The following is a 15,266-nucleotide window of genomic DNA, read 5'->3' on the forward strand; positions in this document are numbered from 1 at the left end:
AGTAGGCAACACCAGTGACATGATCTTCCCAGTGGAAGATTTTTGCTGGCCTGGATGTCAGGAACATCCAGGCTCAGTGCTCCATTTGGTGGCTAAGATGTAGCAGCCCAGAAAAGGCACGAGGTCAAGGTTACTCTCTGGGGTATAGAGAGCAGGGCATCTCAGACTCCCCTTTCCAGTCTGCATCAAGTGCCAGGGTTAGGACTGGCTGTCTGAACTTTCTCCGGGGCTTTGACCCCACTTTGGGGCCAGGGTTGAGGGGAGCGGTCCTCAATGGCAATGATGAACAAGAGAAGTGACATGTCTGTAGGCTGCATGGGGCTGGCGCCTGAAGAGAAGACCTCTGACATTGGTGTCAGGCTCAGAAAGCTTATTGCAGAGCCCAGGATGGGCAGGTTGATTGCTCTTTAGCCTGAGTCTTCTGGGCACCAAGCGCAGAGAGAAGCTCACCACCACCCAGAAGGGCAGTCAGTTCAAGCGTACCCCTTCCCCAACAACTCAGTCACCTGTGCCTCCCATGGTGTGTTCCAGATACAGCCCCCACCAGGACGCCGACCCACTGAAGCCCCGGGAGCCAGCCATCATCAAACACTTCACCGCCTACAAGAACCAAGATCACGGGGCCTGGCTGCGTGGCGGGGACGTGTGGTTGGACAGCTGCAAGTGAGTGAGGCATGGGCAAAGTATGGAGACCGCGTTCCTCCCCACCTCCCCCGGGTGAGAGACAGATGTGAGCAAGACAGAGGAGTCCAGGCAGACCAGTGTTTGACCTGCTGGCTGCCCAGCCAGGCAGGGACATGGAAGAGCAGTGGGCAGTGACCCAGAAAGCCTGCTAGAGGCAGCATGTGGCTTCTGTCCACCATGTCAGTGGCTGTGGGTCATGACTGCCCCCAAATAGTCACTGGGCTTGGCTCTAGGTCACAAAGTCATTCATATCACCAGTCAGCAGAAGGAAGGAAGAAGGAAACCAGCACTTTCTAGGCACTTCCTGTGTGCTGGATCCTTAGTCGCATTTATTTCTTACCCTGTTTCTCAGAGACATAAATCCTCATCTCCGTCTTAGACATGCTACACTGAGGCTCTGTTGAGTGAATTTCCTGCAAGGTGAGCAGTTGAACTGGAACTTGAAATAGCAGCACATCAGACTCCAAGCCCAGAGGAAGAAGACAGGGAACCCCAAACTCTGATAGAAGGTCCCCGTGGACAGCTATGGCCACATTGGACAAGAACCAGAGGGACAGGCAGCTGAGCTGGGGTTTCCTCTAAAGGAGAAATGGAAAATGTCCTCCTGGTCTGCCTTTGGTGTTAAAAGTGGGAGGCCATGGACTATCCTCGTGTTCCAGGGGTTAAGAATCTGCTTTGCAATGCATGGGACATGGATTTGATCCCTAATCAGGGAACTAAGATCCCACATGCCACTTGGCAAAACAAAAGGGACACCAGAAGCTATACATGGGAAATAAGTGTATTTCCCCGTTTTATTGTGATTGATTTAAAGGAGACATGGGCTTCCCAGGTGGTGCTAGTGGTAATGAACCCACCTGCCAATGCAGGAGACTTGAGAGATGCAGATTTGATCCCTGGGTCAGAAAGGTCCCCTGGAGGAGAGCATGGCTACCCACTCCAATATTCTTGCCCGGAGAATCCCATGGACAGAGGAGGCCAGCAGGCTGCAGTCCCTGGGGTCACAAAGAGTCGGATATAGCTGAGCTTGTGAACACACACACACCCAGAGCAGAAGGAAGCACAATGAGGGCTTCACTGAAAATGAGCATGTGGGACACTGAACAGGCTTAGATGCATGAGAGCGCCTCTCTTTTATGTGTGTTAAGTCTGAGATGCTCTTGTCTGACCGTCTGCTCTTGTCCCCAGGTTTGCTGACAATGGCATTGGCCTAACCTTGGCCAGGTAAGAGCAGTGGTCATCGCCCCTGACACCTGTGGGATGCTATCTCCGGACATCTCATCTCAGACACCTTCTCTCTGCAGTGGTGGAACCTTCCCCTATGATGACGGCTCCAAGCAGGAGATCAAGAACAGCTTGTTTGTCGGCGAGAGTGGCAATGTTGGCACAGAGATGATGGACAACAGGATCTGGGGTCCTGGTGGCTTGGACCACAGTGGAAGGACCCTCCCCATAGGCCAGTAGGTTTGCAAGCGCAGCAGCTTCCTTGTTCTACCTGTTGTTGTTCAGTCATGAAGTTGTGTCTGATTCTTTGTGACCTCATGTACTGCAGCATGCCAGCACTCCCTATCTCCTGGAGTTTGCTCAAACTCACGTCCATTGAGTTGGTGATGCCATCCAACCATCTCATTCCCTGTCGCCCCCTTCTCCTTCTGCCTTCAATCTTTCCCAGCATCAAGGTCTTTTTCCAGTGAATCAGCTCTTCATGTCAGGTGGCCAAAGTATTGGAGCCTCAGCTTCAGTATCAATCCTTCCAATGAATATTCAGGATTGATTTCCTTTAAGATTGACTGACTTGATCACCCTGCTATCCAAGGGACTTGTGGCTTACCTTAAGTGACAGCAGTGGAAGGAAAGATGCTAGTATGTGGTCTCTACCTGTTGACTGTGAATTCCTCTTTTCTCTACTGGCCAGAGAAATCATGGAAACAACTGCAATTAACCAGCAGAGGGGTGAAATCTAGAATGAGAGAGAGAAGTCAAAAAACTGTGTTGAAAGGGTGTCAACAGCAGGGCACAGCTGTCAAAACATATAATGTGGTTCTGAGCCACATCCATGGGAATTTAGTGTCTAGGATGGGTGACCCTGGCTTCCTTTCTCCTTGGACAGCCCACTCACTTGGAGCATCTCACCCCCCCCCGACAGTGGTGTGAGGATAGTCAGCCCTAAGCACTTGAGGGGAGTAACTCAGAGGGCGACGCAGCCCACAGTCACATCGCATAGAGATAGGGATCTTCAAGAGAAGATGGGACCAGACTTAGGGGAACAGCATGGGAGATGCTGTCACAGAAGCTGCCATGCACTTAGAAGATGAAACTCACCCTATGTGTGCCTAAGAGTCAGCACTGGTTTTGTGTGGGAAAGAATTTTCTAGCCATCAGGTCTGTTAAACAGCAGAGTAGCACGGCTGTCCTGGGGAGGGTGTCAGAGGCTCTCTATTGCTGGATGATAACCAGGTGGTGGGGGCCGGTGGGGGGGGTGACTTGGAGAGGTGATGAGCTAGCAGAGCAGAGGGACTTGCTTAATTCCTCGGAAAACTCCAGGCTGAGTCAGCGGTGAGGATGGTGTTTCTGCTCAGACGTGAATTCAAGCCAGAGAGCGAGCCGCTAAGCCACAAGCAGCAGAGGGCTAAATTGGCCCTTTCTGCCTTGCCCCCAAGCCTTCTCCTCTTTCTCAAGGATTTATCCTTCCTGCTCCTACAGGTGGGACCCAGGCCTAAGCCCCCAGCACTAGAGGGATGGGAATCTTAGAAAAGATTGTGAGGACAGACCCACAGTCTCCTTGGGCATGAGCGATCTAGAAGCCCTTGTTTCTGTCTAGCCTAAGCTATGTAGCAATCCCTTCAGATCATTTTTACGAGCAACTCTGGGTCTGCGTATTTGGGTTTCCACACCGAGGGTTCCCAGCCTCGCAGGGCCAGGGTGTCCTGATGACTTCCAGAGGTGAGTTTGTTTATGGAAGCCTGACAGCTTGGTCAGACTCGGGCAGGTTCCTCCAACTGCGTTTGAGAGCAGGAGCCCAGGACTACGCAGACTGAATCGTGGGGGATCCCTCCTATATAGGCCTGGGTTGGGGTCCCAGCGTAAAGTAAGCACATAGTTTAAATATAGAGCTAGTCAGAACGGGCTGCCCCTAAAATACCTTAAATGGAAAGATGCACGGAGCTTTTGCTCCATGAGAACACGATTCAGGGCGATGATATTAATCAATTACAAACAGAGAGATACAGAAATACCAGAAGTCCTTGGCACACGGTGTCCTGAAGGCGCGTTGCCAAGACTGGTGTGACCAGGCCCTTCCTCGGGGGAACATGTCTGGATGAGGGGAGCCCAGCTCTGGAGATGGGGACAGCTGAAATGTGGCCACTCCCCAGGGACAGACCCCCTTTTCTGCTTTGTTTTCCTTGCTCTGCCCTTCCTTCTTTATGTTTACCGTGGAAAGAGAGGGTCCTGGCCCAAAGTAGTTGTTGCTACTGTCAGGTCGCTCAGTCATGTCCAACTCTTTGCAGCCCCATGGACCATAGCCCGCCAGCCTCCTCTGTCCATGGGATTTCTCAGGCAAGAACACTGGAGTATGTTGCCATTCCCTTCTCCAGGGGATCTTTCCCTCCCAGGTCTCCTGCATTGGTGTGTGGATTCTTTACCACTGAGCCACCAGGGAAGACCCCCTGAAGTAGAGAGACCAGTAAAAGCATGAACTCAGGCTTGAAGAATGAGCACGTCTAGATTCAGGGCCAGGCCCAAGATGGATCAGCTCAGCCACCATAGGCCTGTGTTTTCCACACCCTGTTCAGGAGTCTGTGGCAAAGGAGAGCGGCATCTTGTGTCCCCCTGCTGGACCCGGGGTAGAATTTCTGAGTCACTAGTTCTCCCGCAGCCCCTCCTACCTCCAGCTCCAAGCCTTTTGCCTCTTACTCCATCTTTCCCTGCCTCCTGGGTACCAGGGCTTTCTTGAGGTCCTCTGCCAATTCACAGGCTTGCCCTCCCCGTGGGTCCTGCCCTCTCCTCTAAGGGTGCTTGAAACATCACATTGAAGTTACTCTTCCGTTTCACTATACCTTCCGTTCCGTGTCCTCCCGCTCCCTTGTTTCCCAAACCCAGCACACTGTCCATCGAAAGGCTTACTCACAGAGCGGAAACTCATCTGGGGCTTAATCTAATTAAATTGTTATAGCAACTAAGACTCAAGACTAAGGGGATAATGACTAATGGCTGTACTCTCCTGAGGGACATGATATTGATATTGGCACTCTCCGATAATATTCACCATATTTATCCAATGACTCTTGATAGGATGGAAAGATTTGGGGAAATGTCTGTTCAGAACATCCCCCAAACCTCAAGCCAGCAATTAGACATCCATCCATCCATCTAATAATTCATCCGGCAGTCATTTATTCATGTGTACGAGTGGCTCAACAGTGAAGAGTCTGCCTGGCCATGCAGGAGACATGGGTTCCATGCTTGGGTCAGGAAGATCCCATGGAGGAGGGATGGCCCCCCATTCCAGTATTCTTGCCTGGAGAACCCCATGGACAGAGGAGCCTGGCAGCCTATTATAGTCCATGGGGTCATAAAGAGTCGGGCACCACTGAGCACAGATGCATGCATACTGCATCCGTAAATGCTTTCTTAGTGAATGAATTATTGAGTCAATCATGTTGTGTTATAGGGGCAGTTTTGGGAGGTTGAGTAGGGAGGAGGAATGATTTACCCATCATTACCATCCACCTTGGAGGGTGCAACAACATGGCGGCCCGACATGGCCATCAGCCTGACAGCTGACTCCCTTCACTCCACAGGAATTTTCCCATCCGAGGCATTCAGTTTTATGACGGCCCCATCAACATCCAGAACTGCACCTTCCGCAAGTTCGCAGCCCTGGAGGGCCGGCACACCAGCGCCCTGGCCTTCCGTCTCAACAACGCCTGGCAGAGCTGCCCCCACAACAACGTCACCAACATTGCCTTTGAGGATGTCCCGGTGAGTGGGCCTCCCCCCTGACCCGGGGCGGGCTCCCAGCAAACCCAGACTTGGCCAGTGATTCATGAGTCCCCGGGGGCCTGGAGTCTGAGCTGTTGCCACCACCACAGGGGTTGAACATCCTCCTCCAAGCAGGTCAGGCCACGTCTCAGGTCTGTCTGCAGCCAAATTGGAAAAGTACAAGCGGAGGTTGCCCCACAGGTCAAGTCTGGGTGAATGCCCGCCTGCCCTCAGCCCGCGCAAAACCCACCCAAGCCTTGCCAGGAACTTTCCGCTGCCCTCAGAGTTCTGAGGCTCTGTTCCTCCAAAGCTCTTGGGTTCAACCTCTACAGTCTGGTGACTGGGCCACTTCAGTTGGCACAATTCATTAAAAAAAAAAAAACAAAAACAAAAACAGCAGTTTCCAAAGGAATCTTTGCAGAAGAAGCTCTGTTTAATCTCTCCTGGAGACTGAAACATAAACAGGGTCCTCCTAGCCCTGGACGGCAGCAAATTAGGAGCCGGGGCTGAGGTGGTCAGGATGGAGGGCTGCCCCTGAGACGGGCAGGTCCAGGGCTCCGGGTACATTTTCTCTGGGTTACAGCATTCCCAGACCTCCCCCTCCTCCTCCCCCTGCTCCTGCCCTTTGCCTGTCTGCCCAGTTCCTGGCAGCTGAGGGAAAAGATGTGAAATTCAAGTTACTTAATTTCTTTACTCAGGCCATTGGAGGCCTGAAAGAGTTCAGTCATGGAACTCTCCAAGGGCTCATGCTGAAAGACTGCCTTCCTACAACAGTGTACACTCACCCATACACACACACACACACACACACACACACACACACACTCACATACACATCCTTGCTCACACATATCCCCCTGACATGTGTGTGTGTGTTTGTTATATATATATGTAATACTTTCTAATGCAAACACTCACCACCACCTCAACCTCATTTCCTCTCTGTCTCTGTCACACACACATTCCTCTGCCCACCTCCCCACACCCTGCAGTCTTTTGAGCCACGTGTCATAGTACTCTCTGGGGTTGCACACAGCAGCCAGCCCTCCAGTGAGTAGAGGCCAAAACCGCGTGCTGGGCCTGAGGGCCGAAGCATAGCAGACATTTGGCTGTCTTTCTGGCTCCGTCTGAAGGGTCAGCCATGCAGTTTCTTGAACTGCCCCTGAGCCTCTCTGCATCGGCTGGTTGGTAGCATCAGCAGAAATCGGGAACTTCACCCTGGCCTGCCGATGGCCACTACCCCCCACCCTCCACCTTCTGGTCCAGCCTCACTTTCCTGGTTTCTGTTCAGATTACTTCCAGAGTTTTCTTCGGGGAGCCCGGGCCCTGGTTCAACCAGCTGGACATGGACGGGGATAAGACATCGGTGTTCCACGATGTGGACGGCTCCGTGTCCGAATACCCCGGCTCCTACCTTACCAAGGACGACAACTGGCTGGTCCGGCACCCAGACTGCATCAACGTTCCGGACTGGAGAGGCGCCATCTGCAGCGGGCGCTATGCACAGGTGGGTGGGGATGCGGGGTGCGCCTCCTCGGGGTCACTGTCATCTACTCGTGGGACCAGCATTGAGCCAGGCCAGAGAGAGACATGGGCTTCTTCTTTTTGAAAGAATCGCTTAGTCTGTTTGTCTGCCTTTGGCTGAGCTGGGCCTCTGTTGCCGCACAGACTTTTCTCTAGTTGTGGCGAGCAGGGGCTGCCCCTCGTTGCGGTGCCAGGCTTCTCACTGTGGCGGCTTCTCTCGCTGCGGAGCACGGGCTCTAGAGTGCAGGCTTCACTGGTTGTGGCGCACGGGCTTAATTCTTGTGGGATATTCCCGGACCAGGGATCACACCTGTGTCCCCTGCACTGTCAGGCAGTCCTTTACCATTGAGCCACCAGGAAAGCCCATGGGCTTCTTCTTTATTCTTTTTTTAAAAATTTTATTATAGTTACTTTACAATGTTGGCTTAGTTTCTGCGGTACAGCAGAGTGAATCGGCTATATGTATACATATGGCCCCTCTTTTTTAGAGTTTCTTTCCATTTTAGTCACTGCAGAGCATCAAATAGAGCTCCCTGTGCTCACAGTAGGTTCTCGATAGTTATCTATTTTATACATAGTGTATACATGTCAATCCCACTCTCCTAATTCATCACCAAAAAAATCTACAAACGGTAAATGCTGAAGAGGGTGTGGAGAAAAGGAACCCTCTTACTCTGTTGGTGGAAATATAAGTTGGTACAGCCGTCACAGAGAACAAAAAACTAAAAACAGAACTACTGTACGACCCAGAAGTCCCAGTCCTGGGCATATGAGTGGAGAAAACCATAATTCAAAAAGATGCATGCACCGCAATGTTCATTACAGCACCATTTATAATAGTCAGGACAGGGAAGCAATCCAAGTGTCCATCAACAGAGGAATGGATAAAGCAGATGTGGTGCACATACACAAGAAAATAAGAGTCATAAAAAGGCATGAGATTGTGCCATTCCTTATCCTTTTTACTTTTTCTCCCCACCCAATAGAATTTTCAAAAATCCCAAGTGAAAACACTTTGTAAGCAGAGGTCAGGCTCCTGCACTTCCTGTGTGACCTCGGGCAAGTTACCTAAACTCTTGAAGCCTCTGTTTTCTTATATGTAAAATCAGGATAATAGTTGAACTCTTAGTGAGCATGTAAGTGCCTCACCAGTCCTCTCCACCAGAAATACAGGCACATGAGCTCAAATGTTCCAGGAGTTACATTAAAAAGGAAAAATAAATGAGTAAAATCTATTTTAATAATAGACTCTATTTAACTCAATATGTTCAAAATGCTATCATCTCAACATGTAATCAGCACAAAAAATCATTAATGAGGCATTCTACATTCATTTTTTTTCCTGTGCCAAGTCTTCAAAATTCTCTGCATATTTGATGCTTATAGCCCATTTAGTTTGCATTCAAAGTTTCTACAGTTAAAGTCAAAGCTAGTCCTACCAAAACAATAAAGCTGTGTTTCAGGGAAAACTCTCTTACACCACTTTTGAAATTTTAATTAATTAAAATGAAATGTAAGATCTGGGGCCTCAGCCACACTGCCCACATTCCCAATGCCCAGTGGCCACATGGGCAGTAGGCAAGGAAAGTACCCGGAATGTGAAAATATTGGTGACTATATTGATGTTATGCAGAGGAATAACCAGGACTGAATAAGCAAAAGAAACGAGTCTCCAAGGAGACAAAGAGCTGTAAGATGAGGAGGGTAGTGAGCCGGGGGGCCCCAGTAGGGGTAGGAACATGTAGGAATGAGGAAGTCTTCACCACCACCCCACAGGCAGGCAGTTATCACCACTGTGGATGTCAGCATCCAGGGTGGGCATTAGAAGGGAGCTAAAGGGGGACTTCTAGAGGTCCGGTGGTGAACACTCTGCACTTTCACTGCCAAGGGCCCGGGTTCATTCCCTGGTCGGGGAACTAAAATCAAAAAAGAAAAGAAAGAAAAGTGCTAAAGGTGGTAAGGTGGTTTGACATCTGGGAAGAGACAGAGCCGGGAGCTAGGGAAAGGGCCATGGTGGCCCCTGGGGGCAGGGCTGTGCTGGGAATAGATTCCAGCAGAGGCAAGAGGGGCTGACATTTAGCAGGAGAAGGGAACAGAGGAAGAAGGGGCCAGGGTCAGAGAGGTCCAGGGTGTTTCTTTCCACAGTAGAAGGGGAGGTGATGCACTGAAGGGGTAGAGAGTGGGCCTGAGCCAGGGGGTCTGCAGAGAGCAATCAGGCTGGAAAGAGTTGCCACAGAGACTGGGAAATGCTGACAGAGGCATGTGGAAGGAGTACCAGGCCATGCTACAAACCCAGTGCAGACGGCTGATGGAGCCTGGAGGGGCACCCCTCTCCCCACGCGAGACTTCCTCAGGCCCACCCCAGTGCTCTGCAGGGGAGGCGGACCCGTGGAATGGTCCAGGCCGAGGGGCTGCTGTGTGTGTGGGCAGGACAAGGCGTCTGACACTCTGGGAGTGAGCAGGTGACATCATGGTCCAGGGCAGCTCAGAAGGGAAGTGTGGTCGGAAGGGAGCTGATGGATGGGAGTCATGACCCACATAATTAAAGGGTGACCAGACCCTTATGCCTTATAGCCACACTCTGAAAGTGAGAGCATCCCTGATTCAGGGCCGAGACATCCCGTGTGGAGGGAGCCTTGATCTTGAGCTTCCTTCCCACCCTTTCTTACTGATACGTTGCTCATCTTCTGCGGAAAAGGGCTGACCAAGCTTGGAGGTTATCAGAATTCACTACTGGTTGATTATTATTAATATTCTCCTTTCCAGAGAGGGTGGGATGTATTGAGAGAGTAGTGTTGAAACATATACGCTACCATATGTAAAAGAGATAGCCAGTGGGAATTTGCAGTTCATGCAGGGAGCTCAACCTGGTACTCTGTGACAACCTAGAGGGGAGGGGAGGGGTGGGACATGGGAGGGAGGTTTAAGAGAGAGGGGACATCTATGGCTGATCCATACTGATGTATGACAGAAATCATCATGATATCATAAAGCAATTATCCTCCAATTAAAAATAAATTAAAATATAAAAGGATGGGAAAAGAACATGTAAACACTAAAAAATAATAATGATAATATCCTTCCTTCAATTTACAGCTTACCACAGGCTTTAAGATGCAATACCTTTAAACACTTAGACTCATGACAACTCCATGTTAGGGCAGGGTTGAAGTTCCTCTTCCCATTTTACATGTGATACAAGCAGAAAGGAAGAGAACTCCTTCTTTCCAAAGGCACAAAGTTACTGAATCTTGATGCGATGTTTTCTCTTGGCCACAGCCACAGGGATGTCACCTGACGAATATGGGACACATCCTAAAAGAGGACATAGTGCTTTATTTTGCTTATTTCTTGGCTGTACTGGACCTTTGTTGCAGCGTGCAGTCTTTCTCTAGTTGTGCACAGGGGCTTCTCTAGTTGCAGAGCAGGGCTCTAGAGCATGAAGGCTGGGTGGCTGTGGGGCACTGACTTAGTAGTTCTGTGTCATGTGGGATTTTATTTCCCCAGTATGGGACTGGACCTGTATCACCTGCATTGGAAGGTAGATTCTTAGCCACTGGGCCACCAGGGGAGTTCTGGATGTGGTGTTGCTTGTTTTTTAATGGATTTTAAAAATTGAAGTATATAGTTGATTTGAGGGCTTCTCAGGTGGCTCAGGGAGAAGGAAATGGCAACCCACTCCAGTATTCTTGCATGGGATATCCCATGGACAGAGGAGCCTGGTGGGCTACAGTCCATAGAGTCTTGAGAGTCAGATACAACTTAACGACTAAATCACTACCACCCACCAGATGGCTTAGTGATTAAAAAAATATATATGCCTACCAGTGCAGGAGACTCGGATTCAATCCCTGGATTGGGAAGATCCCCTGGAGAAGGAACTAGCAACCTACTCCAGTATTCTTGCCTGGGAAATCCCATGGACAGAGGAGCCTGGTGGGCTACAGTCCATGGGGTCACAAAAGAGTTCGATACAACTTAGTGACTAAACAACAACATAGTTGAATTACAAGGTTGTGCCAATCTCTGCAGTAAAGTGACTCAGTTATACTCATATAAACTTTCTTTTCAGGCTCTCTTTTCCGTTATGGCTTATCACAGGCTATTGAATCTGGTTTCCTGGGCTATACATGGGGACCCTCTTGTTTATCCATTCTAAATATCATAGTTTGCATCTACCAACCCCAGACTCCCAATCCATCCTTCTCCCTCCTCCCTCCCCCTTTTGGCAGCCACACGTCTTTTCTCCATCAGGACATGGTGTTTTAAACCAAGGGTGGCTCAAAGCAGTCAGGCTCTTCTGTCCCTTGGATTAAGTGGCTAACAGTCTTGCTTGCATGTTTGCCTGTGAAATGAGACACCATTGGTTGCCTGATGTGTGCCAACAGCCACAGGGACCAGCCACTCATGCCAGACACCGAGGATGAGAGGGAGAAGTCGGCCACACGCCAGGCTCTTTCTCAAATGCAGACAGGACAGTAGCTGGTTACAGGGGGGTTACTTCTGTAGCAGAAGTGTGAAAATCCTCTCTCCCCTCCTCCTTCCTGATCCCCCTGACTTTCCTCCCAATTTGCTCTCTGCCTATTAAGCAGACACCCCTCCCAAGTTCCCACTGGTCTCCCCTCAACAGAGCACTTTTTTGAAGATGAATGGAGAACATTGGCTGGCTTGCACAGAACGGCTAGGGCCGCATTCACCAGCAGAAAGAGATGCCCCCTTATTTGGCCTCCTCTCATTCAAGCTTTCTAAAAAGGGCTCTGTGAAGAGCAAGTGCTTGTGAAAGTGTACTCTGTGCTCAGATGTTAACCAGATGCTCCCGGGATGACCCCTCGTAATTGCCCCGTTGTGTGTTTCCTTTTTGGGCTCTAAAAGATGTACATTCAGGCCTACAAGACCAATAATCTGCGGATGAAGATCATCAAGAATGACTTCCCCAACCACCCTCTCTACCTGGAGGGGGCCCTGACCAGGAGCACACACTACCAGCAGTACCAGCCAGTCATCACCCTGCAGAAGGGCTACACCATCCACTGGGACCAGACCGCCCCCTCTGAGCTCACCATCTGGCTCATCAACTTCAACAAGTGAGTAGGGGGCCTCATAGGAGCAAGGTGACCTGGGGACAGCTGCCCTGGCTCCGCTCAAAGCTGTGGTGATAACAGGGCCTCGTTTCAAAGTCCTGGGCTTACTGCTCACAGAATCCCAGGCTAGCCCACGTCACCCCTTCACGAGGGTGCACCTAGAGGGCTTGACATCGTCTAGTGGTTAAGAGGCAGAAGCCCCGGGCTGAGGCCCTGTTCCACGCATGGATGACGTCGCACAGGGTGTCTGACCCTCGGAGCCTCAGTTCCTTCCTCATCTAGGAGATGAGCCTGCATAGTGTGACTTCGCAGAGTTGTAGTGAGGATGGAGTGTGAGAGTGTACGGCAGGCATTGCACCCAGCACCTGGTTTATGAAGTGCTCGATGTATGGCAAAAATCCCGGGCATCCTCGTTTTACAGAGAGAGACGAGACTCTGAGAGGTGAAGGGGTGAAGCTGAGGGCATCTGGAGAGCGCTTCATGTATTTGTTTATGTCACGTATCTTCTGTGCATGAACATCGTTAACTTGGCATAGTATTCCCGTGAGACAGATATTTATCCCATGCAGAAAAGAAGACCCAGAGAGCTGAGATGGGCCCCACAATCAGGCTGAACCAGGAAGGAGCTGAATCCAGATCTTACCGACCCTGGTTTTTTTACTCCGGCCCTGTTGAAGTGAAAAAGTGAAAGTGTTAGTCGCTGAGTCGTGTCCGACTCTTTGCAACCCACTGGACTGTGGCCCACCAGGCTTCTCTGTCCATGGAATTCTCCAGGCAAGAATACTGGAGTGGGTGGCCAGTCTCCTCTCCAGGGGATCTTCTTGACCCAGGGATTGAACCCAGGTCTGCATTGCAGACAGATTCTTTACCATCTGAGCCACTAGGGAAGCTCCTAGCCCTGCTGGAAGAAGGTCTTTTCATCTTTCCTAGCCAGTGTTCCACATGGAACACACAGTGCAGACCCTGGGACACCCCACTGGCCCATGGCCATCATCCACTCATCATTTCTCCCTCTGTCCTTGAACACTGTGTGACCCAGTCATGACCAACAGCAAGTGTTCTTTCAAAACTCCACACTGAAAAGTGAACATGCCGTTCGGTGGAGAATGCTTGGGTCTTCGTCCAGTGCACACCAAAGAGGCCCCGTGGCTGGGACACCCTTACTCGTCACCTGATGACTGTCCTTCCGGTTCTAGGGGTGACTGGATCCGAGTGGGACTCTGCTACCCCCGGGGCACCACCTTCTCCATCCTCTCGGACGTCCACAATCGCCTGCTGAAGCAGACATCCAAGACAGGCATCTTCGTGAAGACCTCACAGATGGACAAAGTGGAGCAAAGCCACCCTGGCCGCAGCCACTACTACTGGGACGAGGACGCAGGGTGAGGAGCCCTCTCAGGTTGTCCCCTAGCCTTTCCAGTAATCCCAGACCCACCGTGCAGTGGGTAACCTAATACCCTTTCCCAGGCACTTCTGATCTCAGGCAGATTGTACCATCCACCGGTTGTTTTTAAAGCTGTGAGGCTGTGGGAGGAAAATAAGCATGCTCTTAATATACATGAGGATTATAGGGAAGCCACCTATTTCAGGAGAAACAATGTGAAACAGTGAATCTTAGAACTGAGAAAATGTGGCACGTGACCTCAACTCCTTACACCCCAGCTGGAGCAGATGATCTCATCTTGGATTCAGAAATAAGGAGAGGAGGCACAGGGTGAAGGGTAACGACTTGTTCAGAGAACCTAGCATGAACTCGGTGCGGCTGGTCTTGAGCACATACCTCTCTGCACCTCCACGTCCTCCCCTTTTTGCTGAACTGCACTAGGTCCTATTCAGTAGGGACATCATGGGGACAGAGTCCCTGTTCCTGGAGACAGGGAGCTAGGAGGTCACCTTCCCTAGAGAGAGTTTTACTCTGACATCTTAAGAATGCTGACATGTCTGCAGAGCGATGAGCCTGTTGTTAGCCAACTCTCCAGGGACTCAGGGTAAAAAATTGTTTCATATTCATTTTTTCCATTCTTTTTTTTAAATATTTTTATTTATTTATTTGGCTGCTCTGGGTCTTAGCTGTGGCTCATGGCATCTTTAGTTGAGACATGCAAACTCTTAGTTGCAGCATGTGGGATCTAGTTCTCTGACCAGAAGGGATGGAACCCAGGCCCCCTGCACTGAGAGCCAAGAGTCTTAGTCACTGGACCATCAGGGAAATTGGTGTACTTTTTTTTTCCATCCTTGAATTGAAATCAACATTTAGGAAATAGAGGATGCTTAGAAATATCTATAAAGATAGGGCTTTATCAATTTGATTAAAGGGAAATTCAGATTTGAAAGTCAGAAGTGTAAGTAAAAATGCTGGGGTCTAGAGAGGCAGCGTAGAGCACCGCTTCCCCACATCAGTTCTAAACCAGTGGTGGGGCAGACAGGACAGCAGGTGAAGAGGGACCTGTCTCACTGATGACAGAGCTGATGACATCTCAGTGATGTCCCACAGATGTCTCACTAGTGAGCAGAGCTTCCCAATACTGGGTGCCTCTACCCAGCCCTAGGCTACTTATTTCATGAGGGTGGCCATGCAATGACATTGAAACCAGCGTTGTGATTCATAAGTAGCCCTGAGTGAGCCACCACACAATGCTGGAGTCGTTTTTCTATAAGCTTTGAAAAGGTAACTAATTTTTTTTGTTCATTCTTACCTGAAAACTCTTCATTTGACCATATGACTTTTGAAAAACAGAATAGCACACCAAGATAAAAGATGAAAAAAGAGTTCAAATAACTCAGCTATGAACTCCTAGTCCAATGGAGGAGAAAAGCTTGCCTGGGGAACCCTGGCGATGACGGGAGACTCATCTGACGTCCCAGGGGAAAGCCTGTTTTTTAAGAAGTCAGCATACTCTTTGATATTCCGATGCCTATGCCAAAATATTAAAGGAAAGCATCCCATGTTCATATGACTGTGGTATTTGTGAATAAAACTTATTCCTTTTTGGT

General features: G+C 50.0%; 1 protein-coding gene across 3 annotated transcripts in view; it reads left to right on the top strand.

The window, feature by feature from the left end:
- The window catches only part of CEMIP (cell migration inducing hyaluronidase 1), a 160,747-nt gene that overhangs the window by 133,567 nt on the left and 11,914 nt on the right, over positions 1 to 15,266 (top strand). For 2 of the 3 annotated variants that reach the window (XM_069559647.1, XM_069559649.1), the window contains 7 exons: positions 532 to 663; positions 1,873 to 1,908; positions 1,989 to 2,144; positions 5,487 to 5,667; positions 6,959 to 7,174; positions 12,064 to 12,275; positions 13,469 to 13,654. In XM_069559647.1, the coding sequence (XP_069415748.1) occupies positions 532 to 663; positions 1,873 to 1,908; positions 1,989 to 2,144; positions 5,487 to 5,667; positions 6,959 to 7,174; positions 12,064 to 12,275; positions 13,469 to 13,654 (1,119 nt within the window). The remainder of the gene's footprint in view (positions 1 to 531; positions 664 to 1,872; positions 1,909 to 1,988; positions 2,145 to 5,486; positions 5,668 to 6,958; positions 7,175 to 12,063; positions 12,276 to 13,468; positions 13,655 to 15,266) is intronic. The other variant, XM_069559650.1, reaches the window with a different exon arrangement.

Source organism: Ovis canadensis, chromosome 18 (genome assembly GCF_042477335.2).
Source record: "Ovis canadensis isolate MfBH-ARS-UI-01 breed Bighorn chromosome 18, ARS-UI_OviCan_v2, whole genome shotgun sequence".
NCBI classification, from domain to species: domain Eukaryota; kingdom Metazoa; phylum Chordata; class Mammalia; order Artiodactyla; family Bovidae; genus Ovis; species Ovis canadensis.